Source organism: Hippopotamus amphibius, chromosome 4 (assembly GCF_030028045.1).
Source record: "Hippopotamus amphibius kiboko isolate mHipAmp2 chromosome 4, mHipAmp2.hap2, whole genome shotgun sequence".
NCBI classification, from domain to species: Eukaryota; Metazoa; Chordata; class Mammalia; order Artiodactyla; family Hippopotamidae; genus Hippopotamus; species Hippopotamus amphibius.
In genome coordinates, this window is record NC_080189.1 from 46,781,260 (window position 1) to 46,805,525 (window position 24,266).

A 24,266-nucleotide genomic window follows, 5' to 3' on the forward strand; every position below is an offset into this window, starting at 1 on the left:
GCTGTGCAACTTTGAATTGGTTGCCTAACCTCTCTGATGTATAGTTTCTTCATCTTGAAAATGTAAGCATTATCTGTTTTGTTCAATACTCAGTACCCAGAACAATGCTTGACATGTAATAGGTGCTCCAGAAATATTTTTCCATTGACTGAATGAGTGAATCCCTAACTCTCAGCTCATTTATGAATATCGAGCAAAGCAACATGTATGAGAGTCCTGCACAGGGCAAACACACAGCAGGACATTGCAAATGGGCTTCATCTTGCCCCTTCACTGACCCCTCTGATCCCAGTCCGGGATCCCCCATCTCGAAAGCCCAGATCCATCCTGAAATTCCCAGGCACCAAGAGCCTGGAGCCTAAGAAGTCTGCTCAGAGCACCCTGGCCAGCCTCCACCCCAGCGGCTTCTCTGGCCTGTGCTCCCCACTTCTCTGTCTACCCCATGGTCCCTTCACTTGGAGCCTGGAGAAGCAGCACCTACGGCTTCCCGTTGAGGTCCAGCCTGGAAGGCACAGATGAGAAATGGCCTCAGTGAAAGGCAGCCAGAGGTGAGGGACAGAGCGAGCTTGGGCAGCAACAAGAGAGCTAGTCCTCGCTAGCACAGAGACCCCAGGTGGGGGAGTGAAGGGCCCCCTTTAATGGGGGCAGGGGTGTAGGTGTAGAAGCAGGGCCAGCATCCTGCCTGTCCCCCCTGGGGCTCTGCTAGATGGCTTCTCTCTCTGTGAATTGGATACAGAGGGTCCTGGAGGGGGCAGTGCTGTTGGTCTGCAGGGTTTTGTGACAGTGCTTCAGGGGGCGTCCCCGAAGCCCGTGTCTTCCCATAACGAGTGCCCCTCCAACATCAGGTTAAAGGAGAAGCTGAACCAGAGGAAAGTGAGATCTGTGTGGGCTGGAGCAATCAGGGGAGGCTTCCAGGAGGAGGTGTGACAGAAGCTGGTCCCGCAGGAAGGGTGGGATAAAAGTATGGAGAGCCCAGTAGGGCAACTGAAGCTAAGTGCCCAGGCAGCTCTGAGGCTGCAGGTGGGACTCATTCAAAGAGAGGGTGGAGTCATTCAAAGAGAGACCCAAGTGGCCCAGGAAGAACCTGTAGGGTGATGGTGGGGGAAATGGGGTGATAGGCTCAGGCTCTGGCCTGTGGGGATGGGAGACCTCATCTGAGAAGGATGGTGGCCGTGGGTACCTGTCTGCCTCCCGCTCTCACATGTATTGCATGGCTGGGGACCAGTCGTAGGCCCTTGGCTCCTTCTTTGGCCACTTTTCCACCTCCCAGAGGTTCTGCTCCGAGTAGCCCGAGGCAATGATCTCCCTCTCAGAGGTGGCCCTCACTCAAAGAGAGGGTGGTTCTCTGGGCCAGAGACCCAAGTGACCCCGGAAGAACCTGTAGGGAAATGGCAGGGTGAAGCAGGGGACAGACGTGGCGCCATCCTGCACCTTCCAGAGCTGGAGGGACCCAATCCTGGCCGTGGGGGATGTTGGGTCTCCCAATGCATCGCGGAGCTTCCAAGGACAGACCCAAGGCCTCCATCCCTCTGTGCATCCCCCACAGCAAGCACAGAGCCCAGGGGGTCTTAGCAAGCGCTGCAGAGGTATGAACCGGGGTGGTCATGCCAAGAACCGCAGGCCCACACCTGGGGAGAGACTTCCAGGCATGATGTTTTGAAAGGCCTTTGAGCAAAATCCTTGATCTGAAAGGGGCATTTTGGACTCTCAAATTCAATCCTCATGGTATTGCCAGGGAAACCGAGGCCCAGAGAGGAAAAGGAACGCATCCAAGATTCCATGGTAAGTGGGTGGCAGAGGCAGGCCTAGAACTCTTGGCCCCCAACTCCTAGCCCACTTCCACCAGCTGCAGTGGGCCCTGGCGGCCAGGGAGCCCTGGCGTGCAGAGCGCATCTTGACGGCCCGGGATCCACCTGTTTCCGAGGCTCTGGGTGAGATCTGGCTCAGCTCGGGCTCACCCCCAGCCTGTGCCACCTTTGCTCACAGCTCCGGGAGTTTGGCACAGACACCACCCCCAGCTCGTTCCAGCACAATGAAAAGCCAGTCAATGATTCATGGAGGCTCCTTTCCTGGAGGCCTTCCCTGGGAACACCAAGCACCTGCCACTGGCCCCTGTACAAGCTCCCCAGGGCCGGGCAGGATGGGGATTAATCAGTGATGGGCCCAGAGGGAGAGTCACTGCAGGGAGGAAGGTCCTCCCCACTCACCAGACAGACGGTACGCAGCCCACCCCCAACCCCCAGGCCTCTCTCTCTCTCTCTGTGTCCCTCAACCTTTGTAATCTTTCTGTCTCTCCTGACAACTGGCTACTTCTCTCGCCAGGTCTTTCCCGCACTCTCTCCTTCTCTGTCTCTCTCTTGCATGCACACGTGCACACACACACACGCACACGCACACACACACACCCTTACCTGCCCCTCTTTCCCCTGCACCCCCAGCACCCTCACTCTACATACAGAACTTATTTTTTTCACCCTCTTCCCTTGCATCTGCCCTCAGGAGAGGTTCCAATAAACTAAGATCCTTGAGGTTTTTAATAGGGGGATCTGAAAGCTGAGGGGGCCTCAGAGAAGATGCCCTGGCCAACATTGACAATATGTGCTCTGTAGAAAACCAGTTCTCCAAAACAGTAATTGAATTGCTTCCAAAAGATAGTTCCGTGGACAAATGAGTTTGGGGAACACTGGTTTCAACAAATAAGTTTTTTTTTTTTATGGCGGGACTTGTGAAAGCCTCTACTATGATGCATTTCCCGGAGGGTGATGTGGTTTTCAAAAGCACCTCAGCACCTGGGAAAGCCAGCCAAGAGCTGGGCTCGCACTCTGTGAGGACCACGGAGGGCAGGTGACCCACCTGCGCCCATTCACGCAGGCTTCGTCTGGGTGTGTGGATGCCAGTAAAATCCGCGTGGCTGCTAGGCTTTGTTTCAAATCTAAGTCTCCAGAATTTTCCCTCCAGCCTGAGGCAGCTGCACAGGGAGAAAGAGGGAAACAGGAGGGAGCTGGGGGCCCTTGGGACTTTTTTCAGCTCAGTTTTCTGGAACTGAAGTTTTGGGTGGCATGGAGGCAATACTAGGCTTGGTATCTCTTGGCTCCACATTCCTGGAGGCAGATGCAGTGGCTCGTTCCAGGCCAGGAGGTCAGTGCCAGTAGCAGAAATTCTTGGAGTTCGTCTCAGATGGAAGGTGCCACTCGCTCATGGGTCACAATCCAGGGGCACCAGCGAATCCTGGAACTTCAAGAACAGTTTAACAGAGTCATCCTCTCCCTAGAGCCCAGCAATCCCCTCGCAGGGTGTGCAGCAGAGACGGAGCAGAGAGGCAGAGAGAGGGGGTAAACGGAGGCAGAGACGAAGAGATACGGGTGTACAGAGGACCAGGAAATTCCTATGTCCCTGTCTTTGCCGCCGAAACCCGGAAATATGAGTGAACGCACAGAGCGCTAGAACAGAAGTTCACAAATGCTTGTTCCAGAGTTATCGCTGTATGCTTGCCAGCTGGCACATGCCCGATGGCCTGTGGCCACTGAGGGCCCATGTGCCCTGTGACTACAGGGGAGGTTGCCTCCAAAGTCAGCCTCGGTCAATGATTTGACCAAGACACGAAACTAGCTCCATCCTTCTTGACATGGAACTCACCTCCCAGTGCCCAATTCCCAAGGAATGTCAGCTGAGGAAACATGGTATGTGAAATAGAGCTTGTCAGCATTTTATCAAATGTATAATTTATTATGCATTTCTCACTGAAAAAAAAATTCTCACTGGCCAAAAAAACACCACCACCACCATGTTATGTGTAATCTACGCAAGCAAGAAGACCTGATTTGGCAAGGGAGAGGAGGAAGCCTGGTCTCTATCAGTCTCCCAGGAACTTGCTTTTCCCAGCAGGCAGATCAACATGGACTGCCTAGAACTCAGCAGATGTCTTGTCCACTCTGTGGTCTGGGTAACACACCTTCATTGTGTTCAAATACTCAAGCTCGATTTAAATAAGGTTTCCTTGGAGTTCAAACAAATAACCAAAAATCTGTGAGTTGTTCATGTCATCCAGTGGCTAGCACTAGATTTCACGATCCAGAAGATGCTATAGTAGGTTCCACGGTCACCTCACGCATCACGGATTCCTACTTTATGGGCTTGACACCAGTCTCCCCCACACCCACACCCACCAAAATATATTGACACCTAGCATGACGCGGGCACCACCCACAGCCATCAATGTCTATGTTATAATTTTATTGGTTTTATGGGTTTAGGTTGTTTGGGTTTTCTATTTGAGTTCCTTAGAGGCATAGGTTATTTATGTCTACTTAAGCTGCATTATGAAAAAGGTAAACTAAGTTTAAAAAAATAAAGCTCATGTTAAGTAAGTTGTCAAGGATATATTAGCCACTTTTCAGAGTGTTCGAGAGTGTTGTCAATGGTAGGCTCCCATCCTTGAGAACTTTTTCATCTTTATTAATTCTTTGAGTTTGGACTCATTGGCTGAATTCACTAAATCAATCTCTCTCTCTCCCCACCACCCCCCTTCTCTCCCTCTCTCTCTTTCATTTTTCTTCCCAAAGACAATACTTTCCTCCCTCCGAACTGTAGTTCCATTGGTTTACGCAGTAGCTTGTTGAAAATGTTTGCCAGCTACACCTTCACGACTACAGCCAGGCCAGCCTTCCCAGGCTCATGTTCTCCATGGAGGGCAGGCTGGCTTCAAGCAAGCCGAGCATAGCACCTGGTGGGGACATCTCTTAAGAAACACGACCGTGGGCAGAGGACATTTCTTCAGCTTTTGACTGTGCGGCAGAGATTGGTCCCGGGTGAGGCTGCAAGAGCTGGCAGAGCTCTGGGTCTGTGTGCCGTGGCTCTCCCATGAGGAAGAATCACTGGCAAGTTCTTAAGACAGATCAGAGCATGACTCCAAATAGAGTACAGCAGGAATTAGTTCTCCCCCAACACACACACACACACACACACACACACACACACACACACACACACGAGTTTCTCTGCAGCAAAGACGGGGACATGGGAATTTCCCAGTCCTCTGTATAGTATATATAATATGTATATAATATATATATATTATCTCTCTATATGTATATATAGAGAGAGAATGCATTCTTCCCCACCTTGAGGTGATATGCAAAATGTATGTCTTGGGTGGCCAAGGCACCGGTCCACCAGAACTAGCCCACAACTGCTCAGCTGGACAGAGTCTTGGCGGTCACCTGTTGATGACATGTTAACCCTTTAAGTGCTGGACCGCGGAGAGGAGGTTAGAGGCGAGAGAAGGACCAGGGTGGCCCGAGACCCAACAGCTATGGGCAAGGGATGGGGGGAGGTACTTGAAGAGCTCAGAACAAATGGAGGTATTTGAATATTACCATATACACACTACTACATATAAAATAGATAACCAACAAGGACTTGCTGTGGAGCACGGAGAACCATACTCAATATTTTGTAATAACCTATAAGGGAAAAGGAATCACTTTGCTGTACACCTGAATCACTGTGCTGTACACCTGAAACTAACACAACTTTGTAATCACCTAGACTTCAAAAAATAATAATAAAAATTAAAGAAAGTTAATGGGGAAGGAATTAAAAGGAAATAAATATTTCTATATTCTTTAAGCGTAAGTTCACGTTTAACCTATTTAGTGACATATTTGACTTGTAGTCAACTTGGTGCCATTTACTTTTTAATCGAAATAAAATTTGTTACTTAAAATATTTTAAAAACAAAACAAACAAACAAAGAATTGGTAAGGCTGTACTAACCCGCATGGTTGAAAATCAGTTCTGCCCTCGTACCATTCCCTATCAATACCCTGGAAAGAACAGAAAAATAAGCACAACCCTATGTACTGAGAATATGATTTATTAGAATGGAGTAGAGTCATCTAAGCAGGGCAACCTTGTTAAAATTTCTGGGCTCCGTTCGCCAGTCACCTCTGTACACCAGGTCCCAAGGCGTTGATAGGAACTGTCTCTTGAGGGCTGAGGACGATGGCCCGGTTGGCAAGGGCCTCACCTGCCTTCCCTACCTCCAGAATTTCCCCTTTTGGGGTACCAAGGACAGTAAACGTCACCACCTCTGTGCCCTCAGCCCCCAAAACTGGCCCCTCCCTGGCCCCTAGCTCACAGCGAATTCCACTCACCGTCCTCATTGTATTCTAAATCTAAAGAAAACAAGGTGTCATGCCCAGCAGCTCGTCCATAAAACATTAATCACTATCTCCTTCCTTGAGAGGCTCCTGACCAGTGGAGTTGTGACCTCCAGGAGTGATGGAAAAATCCTAATGGGTCAGCACGTGGCCAGGTCACGCCATGGGTGGGGGCCCCTGGCACCAGGCCCTCCAGTGCTTTTCCAGACTGGCTCCTGGCTTTGGTTCCAAGGACACTGAGGAACAGCATGGGAACCCCAAAAGGAAGTGAACCCTCCTTGCTTCTACCAAATCCCCAAAAGGCTGCGTATCCTTGAGGTCAAGTAGCAAATGGCTACCATAAGCCACCCACACCCTTTCATTTGGGCTCTCTTGGAGCCTACATGAGCTTTTGAAATGGACAAGGATGCTGCGATCAGGGCCAGAGTTACAGGTCACTAGCCCCATTGAGGCCTCATGGTATCTATGCCTGGCCAGCTGACTGACCCCAGTCCTGGGTAGCTTCAAAGATCAATTCTTCTTCCATAGAACTCGCGAGGGCCTGGAAAGAGGAATCCCCTTGATCGTGGAGGAGAAGAATATATTAAAAGGGAAATGTGGGTCTACAAGGATCCCAGATTCCTGGATATTTAGAAACCTAGCACTGATTGACCTGACACATGAGGTCATATACATGTGTGGCTAAAAGGCAATCTCGGGTTGACCTGGGCATTTCTCACAGGGCTCTGGCTGATGGTCCCTGTAAAGGACTATGGAAAACGGCAACGTGGGCCAGGCTTCCTAAGCCTCAGAATAGGCGAGGCAATTATGGAACCGCAACTTTTTGCTCTTGTGAATTTAATGTAGAGATACATATCCTAGGATTCAGTAACTGCTGGATTCTGTCCTGCTTCCTTCTGGGCCACGCGCAGAGGGCACAGCCTTCCAGACCAGCTGAGCCATCTCCATGCGCAGGTCTCCACTGGACCATGGGGCAGTCCAGTGGAGGAAGCGGCCTGGCATCTGGTCTCAGCGTGCACCCAGCTAGAGGCGGGTGACAGCACCTCACGTGTGTAGTTACTTGAATACTGGGCAGCTGGGGAACCAAGGCTAAGTCATGGAATCTTCCAGGGAATATACGTTCTCCATTAAATTTGATGAACAAAACAGACAAGAGTTCTGGTTTCTCCAGAAGCTCCACTTCAGTTCCAGTTATTCTCCTAAAACCTCTCCTCTGTGTTGGGCTGGACAGAACGTGAGCAGAACAGAGCTGGGAATGACCCTTGAGAGATAGGACACCTAAAGCCCTGAACCCATGGGCTGGAAGATGAGAAGGAGTCTGGGACAGCCTGGCCCCACAGCTTTTGCCCCCAGGCCTGAATGGTGCATTATTATCCCTCAGGATATAGCATTGTCCTACCCCTTCTCATATACTCTGATGAAAGAGGACAACCTCTGGATACCCAAATGGAGAGAGGGGAAGTCAGGCCTGGAGGGAACTGGGTGGGGCCAGTGCCAGGGGAGTAGTCTTGGACCAAGTGGTACCAATAAGTCTCAAGGAGACACAACGGCCAGTTGGCCCCAGAATGAATGGCACTTCTCCTGGTGCTGGAGTCCCTTTCAGCCAGGCATTCTCTTCCCTTCCTTTTTCCTCTCAACACCCTCCAGGCAGAGGGAGTCTAGCTGACCCAGAGCTAAACTTAGTGGGAGTCTTGATGAAATGGGCAAGCATCACATAGTGGAAAGAGCCCTGTCTTTGAAGCCAGACAGAGCAAGTTCAAATCCCAATTTTGCCACCAAAAGGAAGAGCAAGGGTTGAGGTGGGGGTGGCCAGGGCCCCTGATGGGAATCGAGAGGGCTCCATGCCAGAGAGGATGAAAGACACGATAGGGAGGATGGGACAAGATAAGGAGGCAAGCCAAGAAGGGCTGTGAGAGAGAGCCTCGGCACACCCCCACAGGTGGGCCTCGGCTGCTGCAGACTAGCCCGGACACTGTTTCCATAACCTGGCCAGCACCCTCTCATTCGTAGCAGCCTGTCCTCAGCCTGGAAGGTGCAGAGGCAGTTTGCGTGGACTCAGGACCCAGATGCCACTCTCAGTGGTCCATTGCACACTGAACTAAGAACGCCTGCTCCAACAGCACCGACCACCTCCACAGGCCAGGCTGCCTTGTATCACCATCAGCAAAGCCCCCCACCAGAGGGAGGCAGGAACCGAGCATCTCTTAGGAGCAGAGTGGGGATGCCAAGACCTTCCCAGGCACCCGAGATCGGCTCAGCCCACACTGACAACACCAGCCCACGTGGCCCAGTGAGCCTCCCAGACTCTGGACCTCCTGTCATTGGGCTCTAGGTTTCCCAGTATAATTGTTCCTGTTTTGAAAAACTAGCCCTGAGTGCACGTGAGTGTCAGAGAGAGTGTCGGGGGCCTCGGTCCAAATGGCAGCTTGGCAAAGATTTGTCCCGTGGCTGGGGCGTGTCTCTGAGTGTCCACTCCCCTCCATCGAGTGAGGACACCCACGCCTGCTGCGCCCCCAGCACGGGTGGGAAGGGGTTTCGTGAGCTGAACAGGCCTAGATGGAGCCTTTCCAGCCCACACTGGCCTTGGGCAACACGAGGGACAGGTGGAAAGGCAGTAACAGACAGAGAGGTCCTTTCCTGGCTTCCTGTCACCCTGGGGGCAGAGGTCAGCCCACTCTGACCTCTCTTCCCTTCTGCCCTGGGGAGACCCCTTAGGAATCTGACAAAAGCCACAGACCCTCGGTGGGAAGATGCACAACCTCACTGAATGTGGCTCATGATTTCAGAGCAGAGGAGCCCTTGGCCCCCAAGGCCTCAAGGGACTAAGTGGCTCTCCCCCTCTGAGCTACTGCAGGTGCTCCTTCCCCAGCCAGCTAAGCCTCCGCTGTGCCTGGCACTGGCATCGCTCTGACGGGCAAGTCTGTCTCCACCCCCACCCCCAGTGCTGATCTCCCTGGGCACAGCCTGCGGGCCCCAGTGCCCAGCCAGGGCACAGGTGGGTCAGAAACGTGAGAAGGGCCAGAGCGAGGGTGACCTGCGAAGTCCCTGGTGCTCCCTGGGCTCTGCTCTTAGGGGTCAGAGGGGACCCCCAGGCTGTCACCTGCCTTCCCCCATCCCCTTCACACGTCAGAATCGAACATTAGGGGCAAGAGCCTGTGTCCCTCAGATGCAGTTCTGGGCGGGGCTGCATCCACCCCCTGAGACCAGGGATCCTGGGGGCCTGGGGGCGGGAGGGCAGGCCGTGGTTCCCCTTCAGACTGGGTCCCCGGGTGTGGGCCCAGGTTCTCAGACCCAGAGATCCCTTGTGGGAACATGGTACCAAAAGAAGAAAAACTTAATTCCAGGGAGCTTGGATGACCTATATTACTCTTTATTTTCTTAACATATAATAAAATTCCAATTCCAAAGAGACATATATGCAGAGCAGACAGATGCAGGGTCCTGGCGTGCAGCAGCCAGAATAGGACAGGATGGGTCTGCCCCCCTCTCCCCTTCAGCACAGCTCTCACCCCTCCTGGCCCCTGGCCAATTGCCCAGGCAGAAATGCAGAAGCTGGGACGGAGAGGGGCCAGTCTCACGGTCCGGGGGTAGCCAGAGACATGGTGCTCGTTGCTAGGCCTGGCCAAATCATTATGTAGCTGTGGGTCCTTGGACTTCAGGTTCTTTATCTGTTAAATGGGCTAGAAGTTTTTGCTAGGAAATGAAGAAGAGAGTGTGTGGATATCATGATGGGTTGTGACTATTAAGGGCTTCCTGGTCATCCTGCTGCTTCTAGATACCTGTGTATTGTGTCTTTCAGTTTTTGTCACCATCGTGGCCACAGGCACGTAGGGGGACAAGCTCTGGCCCTGGTGGGAATTGAACGCACTGTGTAGATAGCTGGCCCCCAAAAAAGACTGTGCTCTGAATTGTCTTTGGGCTGCAGCCATAGCTCTTCATCAGGTCAAGACCAACTCTCCCCTCCAAATAAATGAGGAGGGAAGACTAGGGCCTGGGCAGCCTATGCAGGTCACCCAGATGCCCCAAATGCCTCCAACAAGGAGCTTAGGAATAAAGGGTGAATTTGTTCCTCCTCCTCCCCTCGGGATCAGCTGGGGGCTTGGAATCCACCCCCCAAGGGTCCAACAAGGGCATCTGCCTCCGAGGGCTGATCTGAATCACAGTCATCTGTCCTCAGGCTTGGTAACCTTCAGACGACCAAGTGCCCCTTAATAAACACACACCTGCATAATGGTGACCTGTGCCTGTGCTGGCAGGAGAAAGTGATGGATCAAATAATGATGGGGGTGATGCAGTGATAGGTGGAAAAGATCAACTACAACTCAGTGAAGGAACATGGGCATTCCTCCCTCACCCTCTAAATGACCTTCATTCTGCAACAGCAGGCTCTGTCCAGTGGAGCCACCATTGGCCCTGCTCCCCCAGGAAGGGAATTTCCAATGGCTGGATGGGCTGTTGCTCTTTGCTTTGAAACATGTATGCCTATGTACACGTGTTCACATAGATGTGCAGGTACAACTATATACTTGTCAAGTGGAAGAAGTAGTGCTGGTCCGGACTACATCTTCCAGGACCTGTGGTGTGCCTACACTTATAGAATCCTAGAGATGGGCCTCAAGCCCATAGAGCTCTCCCTGTCCCTTCCACTTTACACATGGGGTCACTGAGGCCCCAAGACTGAGATGTTCCCAAGTTCATGCAGCACATCTGGGGGGGCCCTGGAAGCCAACCAGGAGGCAAGGACGAGGCTTGTCTGCCACCCGCCCGCACCACTGCACCTGCTGGAATCTCTTTCCCCTCGGAGCATCCTTGGGGGCAAGTGCACATTACAGGAAAGACAGCCATGCCCAAAGGCACAGAGCAAGCACGGTGGAGCCCCAGGCACCTGTAGCAGGTGAGTTGGTGAGCAAATTTGGGATGAGGGGGGACTTTCTGGCACACCTCCCATCACACTCTGAGGGGACAAGTTAGCAAGATGGGCCTCTCCCTTTCACCTCCTTTGTGACTTCAAGGGAGTGGGTGATTGAAAAATCTTGGTTCCCGGGAAGCCTCAGGCCAGGAAACGGAGAAAAAGAAAGAAGGTGATAGAAACATCTTGCAAAAAATCAGGCTTGACCATGCAGGTCCTGCGGATCTTTGGGAAGTGACTTTGGCCAGCTTGTCAGAGTGTCTACGATACGGATTTCACCCCCCCTCCCTCTGCCCACCCCTGCCCCCTGCCCCCCCACATGGATGCCCAGGCCAGGCCCCCTTATTTGGGCTTCATCTCCACCCTGGAGTTAATGTCGTCGGCATCCAGGTCGTACTCCTCCGCCTGGCCACTGGTCCACACCTTTATGCGGTCTGTGAGGTCACAGCTGCGTGGGGCCAGGATGAAGTCATAGATGAGCACAGCCAGGGCTCCTCCGATGAACGGCCCCACCCAGAAAATCTAGGCACAGAGCAGACGTGTGAGAGGGCATCTGATGGGGCCTGCTTCCCCTGAGATCCCCCTACCCACCCCCGCTCCCGCACACTGCTCTCCCACATGTGCCAGGCATGGAGAAGGCAATGCTGAACCCCAGAATCCCCATTCCTGTGCTCCGCACAACGGGCCCAAGCCAGGCCTTTGGTAGTGGGCTTCTCCTTTCCTCTGTGTGGCGCAGCTCCGTGTGCCTGGCGTGGTCAGACCAGCCCCTTCTTGAGGGCGGCCACTGCCCCACCCGCCCCAGCTTTGAAAGGACCCCAGAGACAGTCCGCTTGGATAAAAGGTGGCCTGGAACAGAAACATCAACCGTGGGAACAGCTAAATCCTTCAGGCGCTGACTCCGTGCTGCACTCAGCTTAGAGGTGCCGAGCCCTTTGTCCTGGGGGGGAGGCAGGCACCCTCACACACCCACCTCCCCGCAGCTCAGGAAATGCAGACACCAAGAGGTGCTGGGATGATTGGGGGGGTGGGGAGTGGGGGCAGGTCTCAGCTGGAAGGGGAGGCTGCCCGAGGTGTGAGCCCACCAGCCCCTTCATCTCAGGGTTCAACTTCCCGGTTTCCTCCACCCTGGCCATCTCCCAGAGCCTCTGTGATGGGAAACCGTGTCGCAGGGTGGGCGCAGGTCTACCATAAGGCACCAGAGCCTCCCGCCCACCTCCACCGGGCAGCCCTGCGACTCCTTACCCAGTGGTCCTGGAAGTTGTGCGTGATCACCGCAGAGCCAAAGGAACGGGCAGGGTTAATACCGCAGCCGGTGTAGTCGATCTGTGGGAGGGAAGGGGAAGGGGGAGCAGGGCAGGAGACAGAGAAACAGAGAAAGAGGGAGAGAGGGTGACACGCAGAGAGAAGACCAGGGAGGAAACAGGGAAGTGACAATCAGACCCAGAGAGATGGGCAGGAGGTCCCTGTGCTTCCCTCTCCCAGGTAGCTGGTCCCCCCAAGCCAAGGAATGAGCCCTCTCAGGGTCCCACCCACTTCCCTTGACAGAACACCCCAACAGCCTGGCTCCGCCCTCCCCATCTCCACCCCCACCTGGGAAGGTCCCCCACTCACCGCCAGCAGGTGTCCCAGGGCCACAGAGAGGCCGATGGCTAGCGGGGCCGAGCCCCCAAGGTCACGGCGCCTCCGGTCGGTGGTGGCCAGCACACACAGCACCAGCTGCAGGGTGCCAATGATCTCGATGCCCAGGCCCTGGCCAGAGTTCACACCAGAGGCCAGCTGTAGGGGAGAGAGGCAGTAAGGACTGCGTCCCAGGGCCCCCAGGCCCGGCACCAAGGGCCAGACCCTCCGTGCTCTCAGAGCCCATCACTTCAGACCCTGGCAGGGCCACACTCAAGCACATCCAGCCAGTAGTGGACATCAGGCCTTGTCCCCTCCTACACCTGTTGAGGAAGCACCAGCTCGGCCTAACCACTGTGGCACTCTCCATGGAGCCAGAGAGGCCTGGGGTGAGGGGAGGTTTCTGCATCCAGGTACACCCAGACCAGGGTACCTTGGGGTACCAAGGCCATAGGTGACAGGTGAGCCCTAGACACAGGAGGAGACGGTTAGGGACATTCAGGGACAAAGAAGAAGAGAAACAAATGGGTGGGAGGGCCCAGCTGGAGACATTGCTTCTTATTCTGAAAGTCCTGAACATTCCACCCCATCTAAAATTCCCAAGGATGGGGAGGGTGTTCCTCAGTGAGCTGGCTCTAGCTCTCTGTGTCCCTCTCTCCCTTGAGCCTATGTCCCTTGCAGCCCCGAACCTCTGTCTGCTTCCCCACCTCTGTCTGTCTCTCCCCTGGCCCGACGATGTCTCTCTCCCATTTCCTCTGGGCTCTGCCCTCCCTATCTGCATCCTCCCTCTCCCTCCTGGCCTGGCACCTCTCCCTCTCTCTGGCCACATGGGCCGCCACCACTGTCTGGCTCCCACTTGCTCCTGGGCCACATTTAGAAACATGACTCATGGAAAAAGAAGGGAACTGGAGCTGCTGTGAGATCACCGGAGCCCTCCCTCTGCAGCTGCACCAGGGAGACCCCTCTCCAGGGAGCTCCTGCATCATCCCCCCACATGGGGGTCCCAGGGGCCAGATATGCCCACCCAGAGGAGCTGGGCCACATCAGCAAAGGCCCACTCACAAAGATGCCTGGGTGTGGCCACATGGGCGGCCTTCTCCCAAGCAGAGCTGGTGTGTCCAAATAATACTGACCTTGAAGTCTCATCCTGGGGTAGCAGGGAGGTCTCCAAGGCCACAGGACATTTTGCAGAATCCTAGGTGGAGGGCAGTCCTCCACCAGCCAGAGGTTTTCTCAGCCCCACCCCGAGGCCATCTTACAAGAACAATTCTCTTCCCGCCTTTGTCTGTAGCCATGGATCACGGGAAAGTGACTCACATCCCCTCCCCTGTGCTGCAGCCGCAGCTCTGGGCCTTTCCTGGCCGACCCCTGGGCTGCAGCCCCTCAGCTCAGCCAGCCCTCTGGGCAATACCCAGTTTTCTTCACACCCCAACGTGGGCGGCAGAAACCCTGAGTTCAGGTCCTTGCTCTCCTACTTTCTGGCACCATAACTATGGTCTCCCCACTCTCCGATCCTCAGTTTCCCCATCCGTAAAATAAATCTAATTTTCCCTTCCCATTCTCCAGGGAGGCCAGATGTTCTAAAGGCAGTGGGGGCTGTCTTGGGGGCATTTAAAAGGGGCTGCAGAGGCCGGAGGGATCGGGACAGTTGTCGTGGCTTTGTTCTGGCTCTTTCTCATCCTATCCTCCTGATTGAGGGGGTGGGGGGGTGGGCAGGCAGAAAGGGAGGGGCTCTGCTGAGCAGGAGTGTGGAGATGGGAATGAGGCCTGCCTGGAGGCAGGACAGACTCTGTGAAGGCGACACTGGTGAGGCTGGGCAGCTTGTACCAGTGCCCATCAAGTTCACACCTGCCGCCACCCTCCATGTCTGAGCGCTCAGCAGGCTCGGGGCTCCTGCTCCTGCTCTCTCCTCTGCTCTCCAGGGTCGGTCTAATGGCTAACTGGCAAGAGTCCCAAAACCAGCCCTTCCACACTGATTAATGGCGCCGTCACTCTAAGGGGGCCCTGCCTCCTACCCCTCACCCCCACCACACCCTCCGCACAGATGTAGTCTGGGCAAGCGCATCTCCTCCCCCGGTTCTTAACCAAGACGGAGCATCCCAGCCCTCGCTGTGCCCGACAGTACCACTTTTCACGCAAAGTGAGCAGAGCAGGGGGCCTGGTGCCGTGCCCACTCCACAGGAAGTGGCACATCTCCTGAGAACTCTAGGATGTACTCCTTCCTAGCTCCCTAAAGCCCTTAGGACCTGACTGCTCAGAACCACATGGGTTAGTAACCTTCCTCTTCCCAAACTCATTACCACCACCCGCACCAGCTGGAAGTGCCCCCCCCCGACACCCCCGCCGATGGCTTCCATGTCTATAACCACCTCTCTTTCTACTGCCAAAGCACTGTGTTACTTATATCTGAAAAAAAAATGATAATTCAAAATTGGAAGGAATAGTTAAAGGTCTGTTGAAACGTGATGTCCGAAAAAGAGCAAGTGAAAATTCAGACCCATAACAAAACACTGTAAATCAACTATACTTCAATAAAAATTAAAAAAAAAAATCAGACCCTATGTTCTTGTTTACATCCTATTAAATGTGACACAATTGCTTAAACAGGGCTAATTCCAATTGTGGCTACTTGTTGTTGAAAAAAAAAATGTTTGCACATCCCCAGGTAGTTTTGCCCAGCCCAGCTCTTATAGTTCACTGATGAAGGCCAAAAAAAAAAAAAAGGCAACAATTTTCTGAACACAAGTATAAACAAGAGAAAAATCCACTCATTTAACTAAAGCATCAGAAAGATGCAGGCTCTCCATTTTTGTATCAAACCCATTGAAGCCCACTCTCAAGGCCCAATTCAGATTCCGCCAGCACCAAGAAGTTTTCTTGGGTCTGTGGCTAGAATTAACTTCTGCTGCCACCTCGCCAAGGCCTCAATGAACAACCTGCAAATCCTGCAGAGAAGTGAATTTTCTGCTTCCTGTGTGGGTGCCTCAGACTGCCTGGCCTGGCAGCTCGGTGTGAACAGAATGGGGACACCGTCTCATCTCCCTGCCCACACCTTGAAGGGGACACTCGCTGTGTGGTGACAGAAGTGGCAGACAAGGGAATTTCCTGGCAGTCCGGTGGTTAGGACTCTGCGCTTTCACTGATGAGGGCCCAGGTTCGATCCCTGTTCAGGGAACTAAGATACCACAAGCCCCCCAAAATAGAAGCAGCAGATGTTGCTAATTTTCTAGCATTTCCGCCCTCTCTAGAGGGAGCCGGGAAAGCTCTCTGGAGCTAGGGCTGGTTCATTTGCTTTCTGGGAGACCACAGGCCAGTCATTAGTCTCTGTGGACCTTGCAGGGCAGCATGCTCAAGGCTCTGTGAGATGACAGATGAAGATGCCAAGACTCAGGAAGGAGACAGCAAGGCCAGAATCTTGCCCAAGGGTCTGTGCCACCCACACTCACAGGCCAAGGTTCTGGCTACCTACAGACCTGGCTAAGGGTCCTGACTGTTCCCAGCTTAGACTGAGGCACTGACAGAAGATGCTCTGTAGCTGCCCAAGCACTCGGGTGGCGCAGGGCTGACCTCTCCAGGCAGTGGGTCTCAAACCCTCCCCTCCCCACTGCCCATGGGCAGGCTGACCAAAATAGCTTCTAAGGCCCAGGGCCCCAACTTGGCCTGGGTACCCTGGTGTCCCACCCTTGGGAAGCAGCAGGTTCCAGAGGCAGGCCTGGCTGTGGCTCTGGGCATCCATTCTCAAAGAACAGGGGCGGGAGGACACTGAGGCCTGCCCCACCCACCCACTGCCTCCAGGACTCAGCGCTCCCAGTGAGAGGGACCTCAGTGAGCACTCCTGTGTCATCCCTCTGTGACCGCTCCTGCGTGCACGTGCCGCTGGAGAGCCACAGCTTTGTGTGCCTCTGTATGTCTCCGTAGATTGGTACCTGCAGTGTCTGTGGGTCACCACATGTGTCCAGGTGTGACTCTTTCCTTTTCTTTTTCATTAGATATTAAGAGGTTTATCAAACACTAAGTAAATGAAAGTCTATCCAAGCATTACAAACGTTCTCACCCTGTATGCACTAAACGATACAGCCTAAAAATAGCTTACACAAAAATCGACAGAATCCCAGGAAGAAAATGATCAATCCACTACCAGAGTGAAAGGGTTTAACAGCCCTCTCTTAGAACTGATGGAATGAAGAGTCAAAAAATAGAAATAGCATGAATGGGGAAGATTTGAACCACACAGTTAACAAGTTTGATTTAAGGAAAATACATAAGCCCTGCACCTCCAAATTTGAGAATATACCCTCTTTTTCAGCCCACCTGGGCTGTTCAGACAATCTAATCACGTATTGGCCAGATGCATCTCAACTATCTCTGAAAATCCTTATCACACAGGGTACCGTCTCTTACAGAGACAGGCTCGGTGGTTGAGGGGGGCTGGGGAGGGGGGAAGGGCTCTCTGTGTGGCCCTAGATGTTTGTGTTACGTGTCTGATGCATTTCTGAGTGTGTCCCTCTGTCCCTGTGTGCTGCACTCCCACACACAAGTGCCACTGCTAGCTGGAGATGGGGGAGGAGAAGGGAAGGAAGCCCCCTTGAATACGAGAGAGAGAAGCAGGTCTCAAAGGGTCCTTTATTTGCTCCCAGAAGCCATTTCACCTTCCTGACAAGAAACAATACACAAAGCAATGGCTTCCTCCTTCCCTCCCTCCTTCTTTTCCTTACTTCAGGGCAGCCCTGCCCTCATGCCAGGGAGGGAAGGGGTCCCACTGAGGCGCCCACACCCCACCCTCCTAGAGGCCCAGGACCTGAATGGGACCACGCAGGCCTGAGAACATGCTTCACGCACATGTGTGCGCCCACGTGCCAGGTGCCACTGTGTGTGTGAGTGTGAGGCGTGTGTGTGTGCGGGTGCAGCGTGAATGTGTGCTCTGTGCAGGAGCAGAGGTAATCAGGGGCTGGAGGCTGGGGGCCAGGGGCTCAGGTCTGCACTGCCATCGGCAGCTGTGCAGCCTTGGCTCGTCTCCCCGCACCCGTGGGCCGCGGTTTCCTCGGCAGTAAAATCGAGGCCTCAGCCCAGATTCCAGCTCCAGACTGTCTCCAGGATTCCTCCCCGCCTGACGTGGGGCCCCTGCTCCCAAGACCCGCGGTCACCCTCTGGATCCTGAGCGCAGGATTCCCACAAGGCCATCTGAACGGCTGTTCTCTGTATGGCATGGAGTCTGTTAGGACCTCCCACCCACCTGTAACAGCCAGATGCCCCCCCCGCCCCCCCACGGCCACGTGTCCTAGACCATCTGGCTGCCTGATGGTTTCTACCTGCACAGCCCTGATGACAAGGCGCTTATTGACTCGGAGGCTGCCCCTCCCCAATTTAAAAAAAAAGTTCCCTCTTTACACCGAGCAGATACCTGCCTCCGGTGGTCCTGATGGTGGGATTTCGGGCACTGAAAGGAAGTGCTCATGGGAATAGGCCTTTTCCGGCCTTTCCCACCATCTTTTGTGTTGAGGTTTTCAGCCTTGAGCTCCTTGGTTGTGTGAAGACAGCCCCTCACTTACCCCCCAGGCAACCCTGTGGGTGAGGACCCCCTCTGGACCCCAGAGAAAGGCTCTGGCTGAGGGAACCCCAGCCAGGACAACACTGTCTTGCCTTTACCTGCAGGCGTGCGGGCTCAGTCCACACCCATTCAGGAGACCCCAGACCCACGGGTGCTCCCAAAGGGCAGGGACCACAGCCCCCAGGGGGGCTCTGCCAGCAAGAACCAAAGGCTCCCTGTGCCCCCGGGGGCATGTTGGACCTGCCTGGGAAAAGCCCTGGAGGGTAAGGCTAAAGGCATCCCTGCTGGCCGGGGCCCTAGAGAAAGCGGGGAGCGCTATGGGGACCTGAGATCAGGCTGGGGGAGACGGGGTGGGATTGGCCTGCCGTGAGCTAATGGCTCCAAGGGTGAGGGGAGGCTATGACCCGGGAATGGGGGAGACAAGGCACGTCCCCTCAGACTGAGGGACCCCAGCGGGCCATGTCGCCTCTCAGAGCACAGCCCCTTCAGAGGAGGATTTCCCGAGCAAGCCCTGGTTCGGGCCGGGTGCCGGGGTGGGCCACGTGGGGCTGCCAGGGCTGCTGCCAAGGCTCTGAAGGGGGAAAGAGCCTCCGCGTTTTCCACGGTGAGGGACGTCTCCACCGCAAAGCTCCTGCCTTGCTCTGTGCCTCCCCCCTCATCTGGTTCTGGCTGGAAATAGTAATTATATGTCCATCTGTGGCACCACCGCCCAGCCCCCAGCCCCTCCCTGGGCAGGGCCATCGGAAAACTGGCTTCGTTCGCCCCAGGCCACCCCAACGCCGGGGGAGGCAGAGGGCCCTCAGCCCTGAAAGAACTGGCGGCACGGGGAAGTGGGGGTTAGGGAGTGGGAGCTGCTCTCATTCCCCAGTGGCTGGGGAAACGGAGGCCCAGGAAACTGGGGAAGTGCAAAGTTTGGGGCTAAAGTCAGGCCCTAGATGCAGCAGGTAGAAAGTCCCCAGGTTGTCAGGCCCAGAATCAACGGAGCTGAGAAAAGTCCCCCAAATAAGGGAGGTTTGCACTCTGCCTGAGCCCCCGAAGAGACTGAAATCAGAGGCTTTGAAACGGCCTGGCCTCCAGTCCCTTCTTGGATGCAGGAAGCCCCTGGCCTGAACCCTGAGCCCTCACCAGCCTCCAGAGACCCCGCCTCCCACCATGACCACCCCCGTCAGCCACACCCCGAGACTCTCAGGCCATGACCTCCTCTGCCTGGAAGCCCCTTCTGTCCACCCCGGAGTCTGCACATGCAGCTCCCGTGGCACCTCCGCCCTGAAGCCCCCCTGGCCCTCCCCACGGCTCCAGGTCAGAAGCTCCCAGGTGCCCTGACACCTCTTACCGCACCTGCCTTCTGCCCCTTATCATGGACAGGGGTGCACCCGGCGTGCCTTGCACGGGACCGTGGATTTCCCAGGGCAGGGAGCGCGCTGCCGCTGCCCTGCATTCAGCCTGCAGCAGTGACAGTCATGTTTACAGGGTGAGTAAGCCAGAGAGGGGAAGAGTGAAAAGAGCCGGCAAGTGGTCAGGATTCCAAAGTTCAGGAGCATCTTCCACTTCCCAGAGCCCAGCCACACCCTGCGATGTCCCCATTCCACGGATGGCAGCTGAGGCCACACAGACGAAGTTGCTCGCATCGTCACACAGGGTATTAGTAGCTGAGCTAGGGCAGGGCAGACTGGGCACCAACCCCTGCCTCTGAGCCTCTCGTCTGAGGAGCACAATCAGGGTTTGGCTCTGAGAACCAGCTAGGATGCAGCAGGCTGGCTGGAGGTCCAGGGTCCTTCTGGAGCATATCCTGAGCCCTGACTCAGTGAGGAGAAATCGGTCCCTAACATCTCCCCAGGGGCAACCCCCTGACTCACCGCAACCGCTTCCTGCCACTTCTCTTCCTATTTTCCTTGGAAATCTCCATGCCAATGATTCGTTTGGGCTTGGGTGGGGCCCAGGATTCAAGGGGCTGCAGGAACCTCCCCAAGAGCCTGGAGGAAAGGGTGTGTCACCTGCTCTGCAGACGGATCACTGCCCCTCTTGAGGGGCTGAGACCACCTACCAGGTCCCTACAGATCCCAGGTTCAGTGTTCTGGACACTTTCCCTGTACTTCGGTCCAGGACTTGTGCTTCTGGACCCCAAACTTCCATGGTGTGGCCCGGGCAGCCCTGGCCCCCACCACAGCACTCAGTGCCCTTGTGTTCAGCGTGGCTGCTCATGGGCTCCCCTTAGCCAGACCCTCCTGGGAAGAGTGATAAACTCAAGTCCACAGAGTGAGCTTGCCAGTAGTATGGGTGTGGCCAAGAGATAGCAAGAGCCGTAGGTCCCCTCTTGGAGCCTCAGGGTTCTCAACTCCAAGAAAACTCAGCATGTTAGCAGCTGCCAGGCCTTGAACCCAGCTTGTCTGCTTCCCCGCCCAGGGCTGGGCCTTACACGAGGCTGCCCCTCTTTCTCCCCCTTCTGCAACCCGCCCAGCTCAGGTATTGGAGTGACTCTGGAAAATGGAGGCCTGAGAGAGGAAGGGGCACTAAAGCAGGGCACGGCCACATCAAGATCGCACAGAGGCGCTCACCCTCAGCTCTGCCGGGGGTGCCCATGTGAAAGAGCAAAGTCGGCCAGCAGACGCCTGTCCTGCCTGTCCCTTGAGAGGGAAGGTCAAGAGGGGGCCAGAAGGCCTGGGGACACTCAACGCCTCCCCTAGGAGGACCCTTTCCCTGTCCCCATCATGCCCAGCTGAGCCCCAAGGTGACCCTGACCCTACCCAGTGGGCACTTCCTGAGGTCACCTGGCTCTGCCCCCACTGGAGAGACAGGCCTGTAGGGCCTTACACCCACCGTGACCACATCTTCCCCGACTAAAGTCTAAACTCTGGCCCATAGGGCTAATCTTCAATCCCAGGCTGGGTGAGGTGTCACTGTGACACAAGGAGTGCTAATCCCTCTTGGCAGGGTCGTACCAGCTGCCCTCTGCACTAACCTCACCAAGCCTCCCCCAGCTGCAGCTCCAGGATCTGAACTTTGGCTGGGAAGCCCGAGAACAGTGGCTTCTCTAATCACCCACCACCATCTCTGCAGAGCCCGTGGCCAGCTCCCTTACTGTCCTCACACCCACTGCCCTGCCCAGGCCCCGCCAGCCTAGACCTGATCTGACGCCTCCTCCCTGCTCCTTTGCCTCTCTCCCTCCCTGTGAAAACACCCCCTTGGGCGCCCTGAGACCTCCTCCAAGCCTTACGCAGCCTCCCAGGCCAAATTTCCCCCTGTGGTGGCCCAAGCCAGGTCTGAGTTTGCACTTGGCTGAGGGTCTGGAAAAGCCCAGGTCTGCGACAGCAGGCAGCTGCCGCCAAGGGCCAATTAGCTATGCTAAGCGGCCCGGGAGGAATTCTTTTCCGCAGCTGCCACCCAGTCGCCCACATGTGCTTATCTTGAGTGCCCCCAGGCCAGGCCCCAGCCAAGCCGCAAGCAGTGGGCACACGCAGGTACAGAGGCACTCCCGGAGGTGCTCACACGGCAGCACTAATGTGCTCATGGACACACTCTCAGAAGCAGTGGAGCCCGCTTGCACAGGCTCGGAGACCCATGCGGGCATCCACGTGCACACACGGCTCACAGACACAAACACGTGCACCACACCTCTCCGTGCCCGGCGACAGAGCGTGGATCCGGACAGGAGGCAAGATGTCCCTGCTCCGGCCGCCACCCCCTGCTGTAATCCAGGAAAGCCACCTGCAGACTGTGCAGAAAGTGTTTGCACCCCCCATCTTTGTCCCACTCCCGGGGCCAGAGGAGCAAGGGGAGATTTACCCCTGAAGGCAACTTGTGTGGGGACCTGTGTGAATGGGGGGCTGTGCACACAGTCCGGGACCCGGCTGCAGACATGCCGGGAGGGTGGTGGCAGCAGGCTGGCGACAGTGGGCAGAGGGTCCCCAGGGTGCAGGCAGCTCGGGGAGGGAGCTGCTGCACAGGCAGGGCTGGGGGGGTAGGGGGCGGGGGTGGCAAGAGACCGCAGCCCAGGGGTGAGGACCTGCTGGCCCAACTGTTGCTGCCTCCAGAGCTTATTCCCCACAATAGAGGCCCGCAGGGGACACTGGCAAGACCATAATGCTCCGGGTCTCAGCTTCCCACCGTGCCTGGCAGAAAACAGGCTCTGGAAGGCAGGTGTAGCGGAGTTCCAGTCCCAGCACTGCATGACCTCCAGCAACCTCTCGTCCTCTCTGCGCCTCCGTGTCCCCATCTGCACAGCGGGAGGAGGATGAGGCCAGCGCCGTCTCAGCCCCACTCTAGAGCCCCCAGAGCCTGGGGCCGCCCCACTCACCGAGTTTAGGCCGAGCGAGTTGCCGGGCAAGGAGGAGGTGATGCCCGCGAGGATGGCGGTGGCGACGATGGCCCCCAAGCACTGTGCAATGATGTACACGACAGCCCGCAGGATGCTGATCTGGCAGCTCAGCAGGAGCCCCAGCGTGACGGCCGGGTTGAGATGGGCACCGCTGATGTGGCCCACGCTCTGGGCCAGGGTGGCAATGCTCAGCCCAAAGGCCAGGGACACCTTCACGTTATCCTGGACCGCACCTGTCGTCTGGTTGCTCTGCATCGGGTACTGGAACCCCAGGGCCGAGCCGATGCTGATGAAGATGAAGAGGGTCATGGCCAGGAACTCGGCCACCACTGCCCTCCAAAAGATCTTCTTCTTAAACTCGCTGGCCATGCTGGCAGGGGGCTTGGCTCGAGACCGCTGCCCGGTGCTTGCCTCCCTCTGAGAGCTGAGCCACAGCCTGGGCTGGGCCTATTTATAGGGCCCTGGGGGGAGGAGCAGGGGGGGCGCACAAAGGGAGGAAGGCCTCTCCTCGCTCGTGGCCCGCCCCACACCGCACGGGCCTCCTCTCGGCGGCGATGGATGCAGACACAGCTCTGCTGTCAGCTGGCCAACTTTTTTTCCCTTCCTCCTCTCTCCCCTCCCTCCCTCTCTCCCTCCGCCCTCAGCCCTGCCCAGCCAGAGGAGGCAGGCAGGAGGCAGCCACTGCTCTAATAGGCTTTGAGAAATTCCTCCAAGTTGGCTCCACTCAGGGGGCCTGAGAAATCCAGGTGTCCCCGCCCTGTGTGCAAAGCTCGGGGGGTGCCCAAGGGCAAAGCCCCGCGTTCTGGATGGATGGGGCGGGGTGAGCGGCTGGGCTCCGCAGGTGGACATTGCCCTCCTGGAGGCGGGCACCATGACCCTGCTGGCCTGGCAGCATCCCCATCCAACCCCAGCGTGACATTCGTCTGGAGTCCACAGGTCCAGGGGTCCTCAGGGGCAGTCGGGGCCTCCCACACCTGACCCAAACCTGGCCACTGGATGTCACTGTAGGAATGGCCCAGACCCCCTGGACCCACCGGCCGAGGCTCACCTGATGGGGACACGGAGGCATCAGAGGGTGCGGAGAGCCTGTCTGCAGGCCACCCTCCCCCTGTGGTCAGGGGCAGACCACCCTCCCCCTGTGGTCAGGGGCAGACCACCCTCCCCCTGTGGTCAGGGGCATGCCTAAGATCGGCACGAATGTGGGAGGCCCCCACTCGGGGAGTCCTCCAGCTTCTGGAGCAATTTGGGCAAAAGATTTCGGGACGAGTGGGGGACGATGAGGGCAAGTGAGGACTTTCCTCTAAAAGGCTGTCAAGCTGGCAGACCGCTGGGAGACAGAAGGAATAGCAGCCTAACCTGGAGAGTGGAAGGCCTGGGCGGGAAAGAGGATAGAGAAGGGGAGAGAGGGAAGAAGCACGAAAGGGAGAGGCAGAGAGACGTGGACAGAGAAGGGGAGAGGAAAAGGAGACAGGCAGAGAGAGGAAGAGAGACAGAGAGAAGCAAAGTCAGCAAAAGTGTACGTGAAAGGCATAGGTCCCCAGGCAGAGGCAGGGAGATGGGTCGGGGCTGAGTGAGAGAGACAGAGAGAGAGCACAGAGGGCGAAGAGACAAACCAGGAGGAGGGCGCCCAGCACCGGACCCAGAGGCAAGAAGCCAAAAGAGAAAGATGAGTGAGCAGAGGGGAGGTGAGGGAGGGAGCAGCCCGCGCCCCCAGCA

At 56.0% G+C, this 24,266-nt stretch overlaps 1 protein-coding gene across 1 annotated transcript; it reads right to left on the reverse strand.

Moving 5' to 3' along the window:
* Positions 1-9,517: 9,517 nt before the first annotated feature.
* On the reverse strand, positions 9,518-23,016 carry AQP1 (aquaporin 1 (Colton blood group)). Its single transcript, XM_057731910.1, has 4 exons — positions 22,530-23,016; positions 12,682-12,846; positions 12,313-12,393; positions 9,518-11,592 (listed from the first exon to the last, which is right to left on the reverse strand). Exons 1-4 carry the CDS (start codon positions 22,917-22,919, stop codon positions 11,413-11,415), a joined length of 816 nt encoding a protein of 271 aa, XP_057587893.1. The 5' UTR covers positions 22,920-23,016; the 3' UTR covers positions 9,518-11,412.
* Between the last annotated feature and the right edge of the window lie 1,250 nt (positions 23,017-24,266).

Excerpts from the sequence above, each read along its gene's own strand:
- AQP1 (XM_057731910.1), bottom strand. The coding sequence starts at position 22,919 with ATGGCCAGCGAGTTTAAGAAGAAGATCTTTTGGAGGGCAGTGGTGGCC. Across the intron at positions 12,847-22,529 it reads ACTCGCTCGGCCTAAACTCG|CTGGCCTCTGGTGTGAACTC; the intron begins GTGAGTGGGGCG and ends TCTCCCCTACAG. Across the intron at positions 12,394-12,681 it reads CCCTGGGACACCTGCTGGCG|ATCGACTACACCGGCTGCGG; the intron begins GTGAGTGGGGGA and ends TCCCTCCCACAG.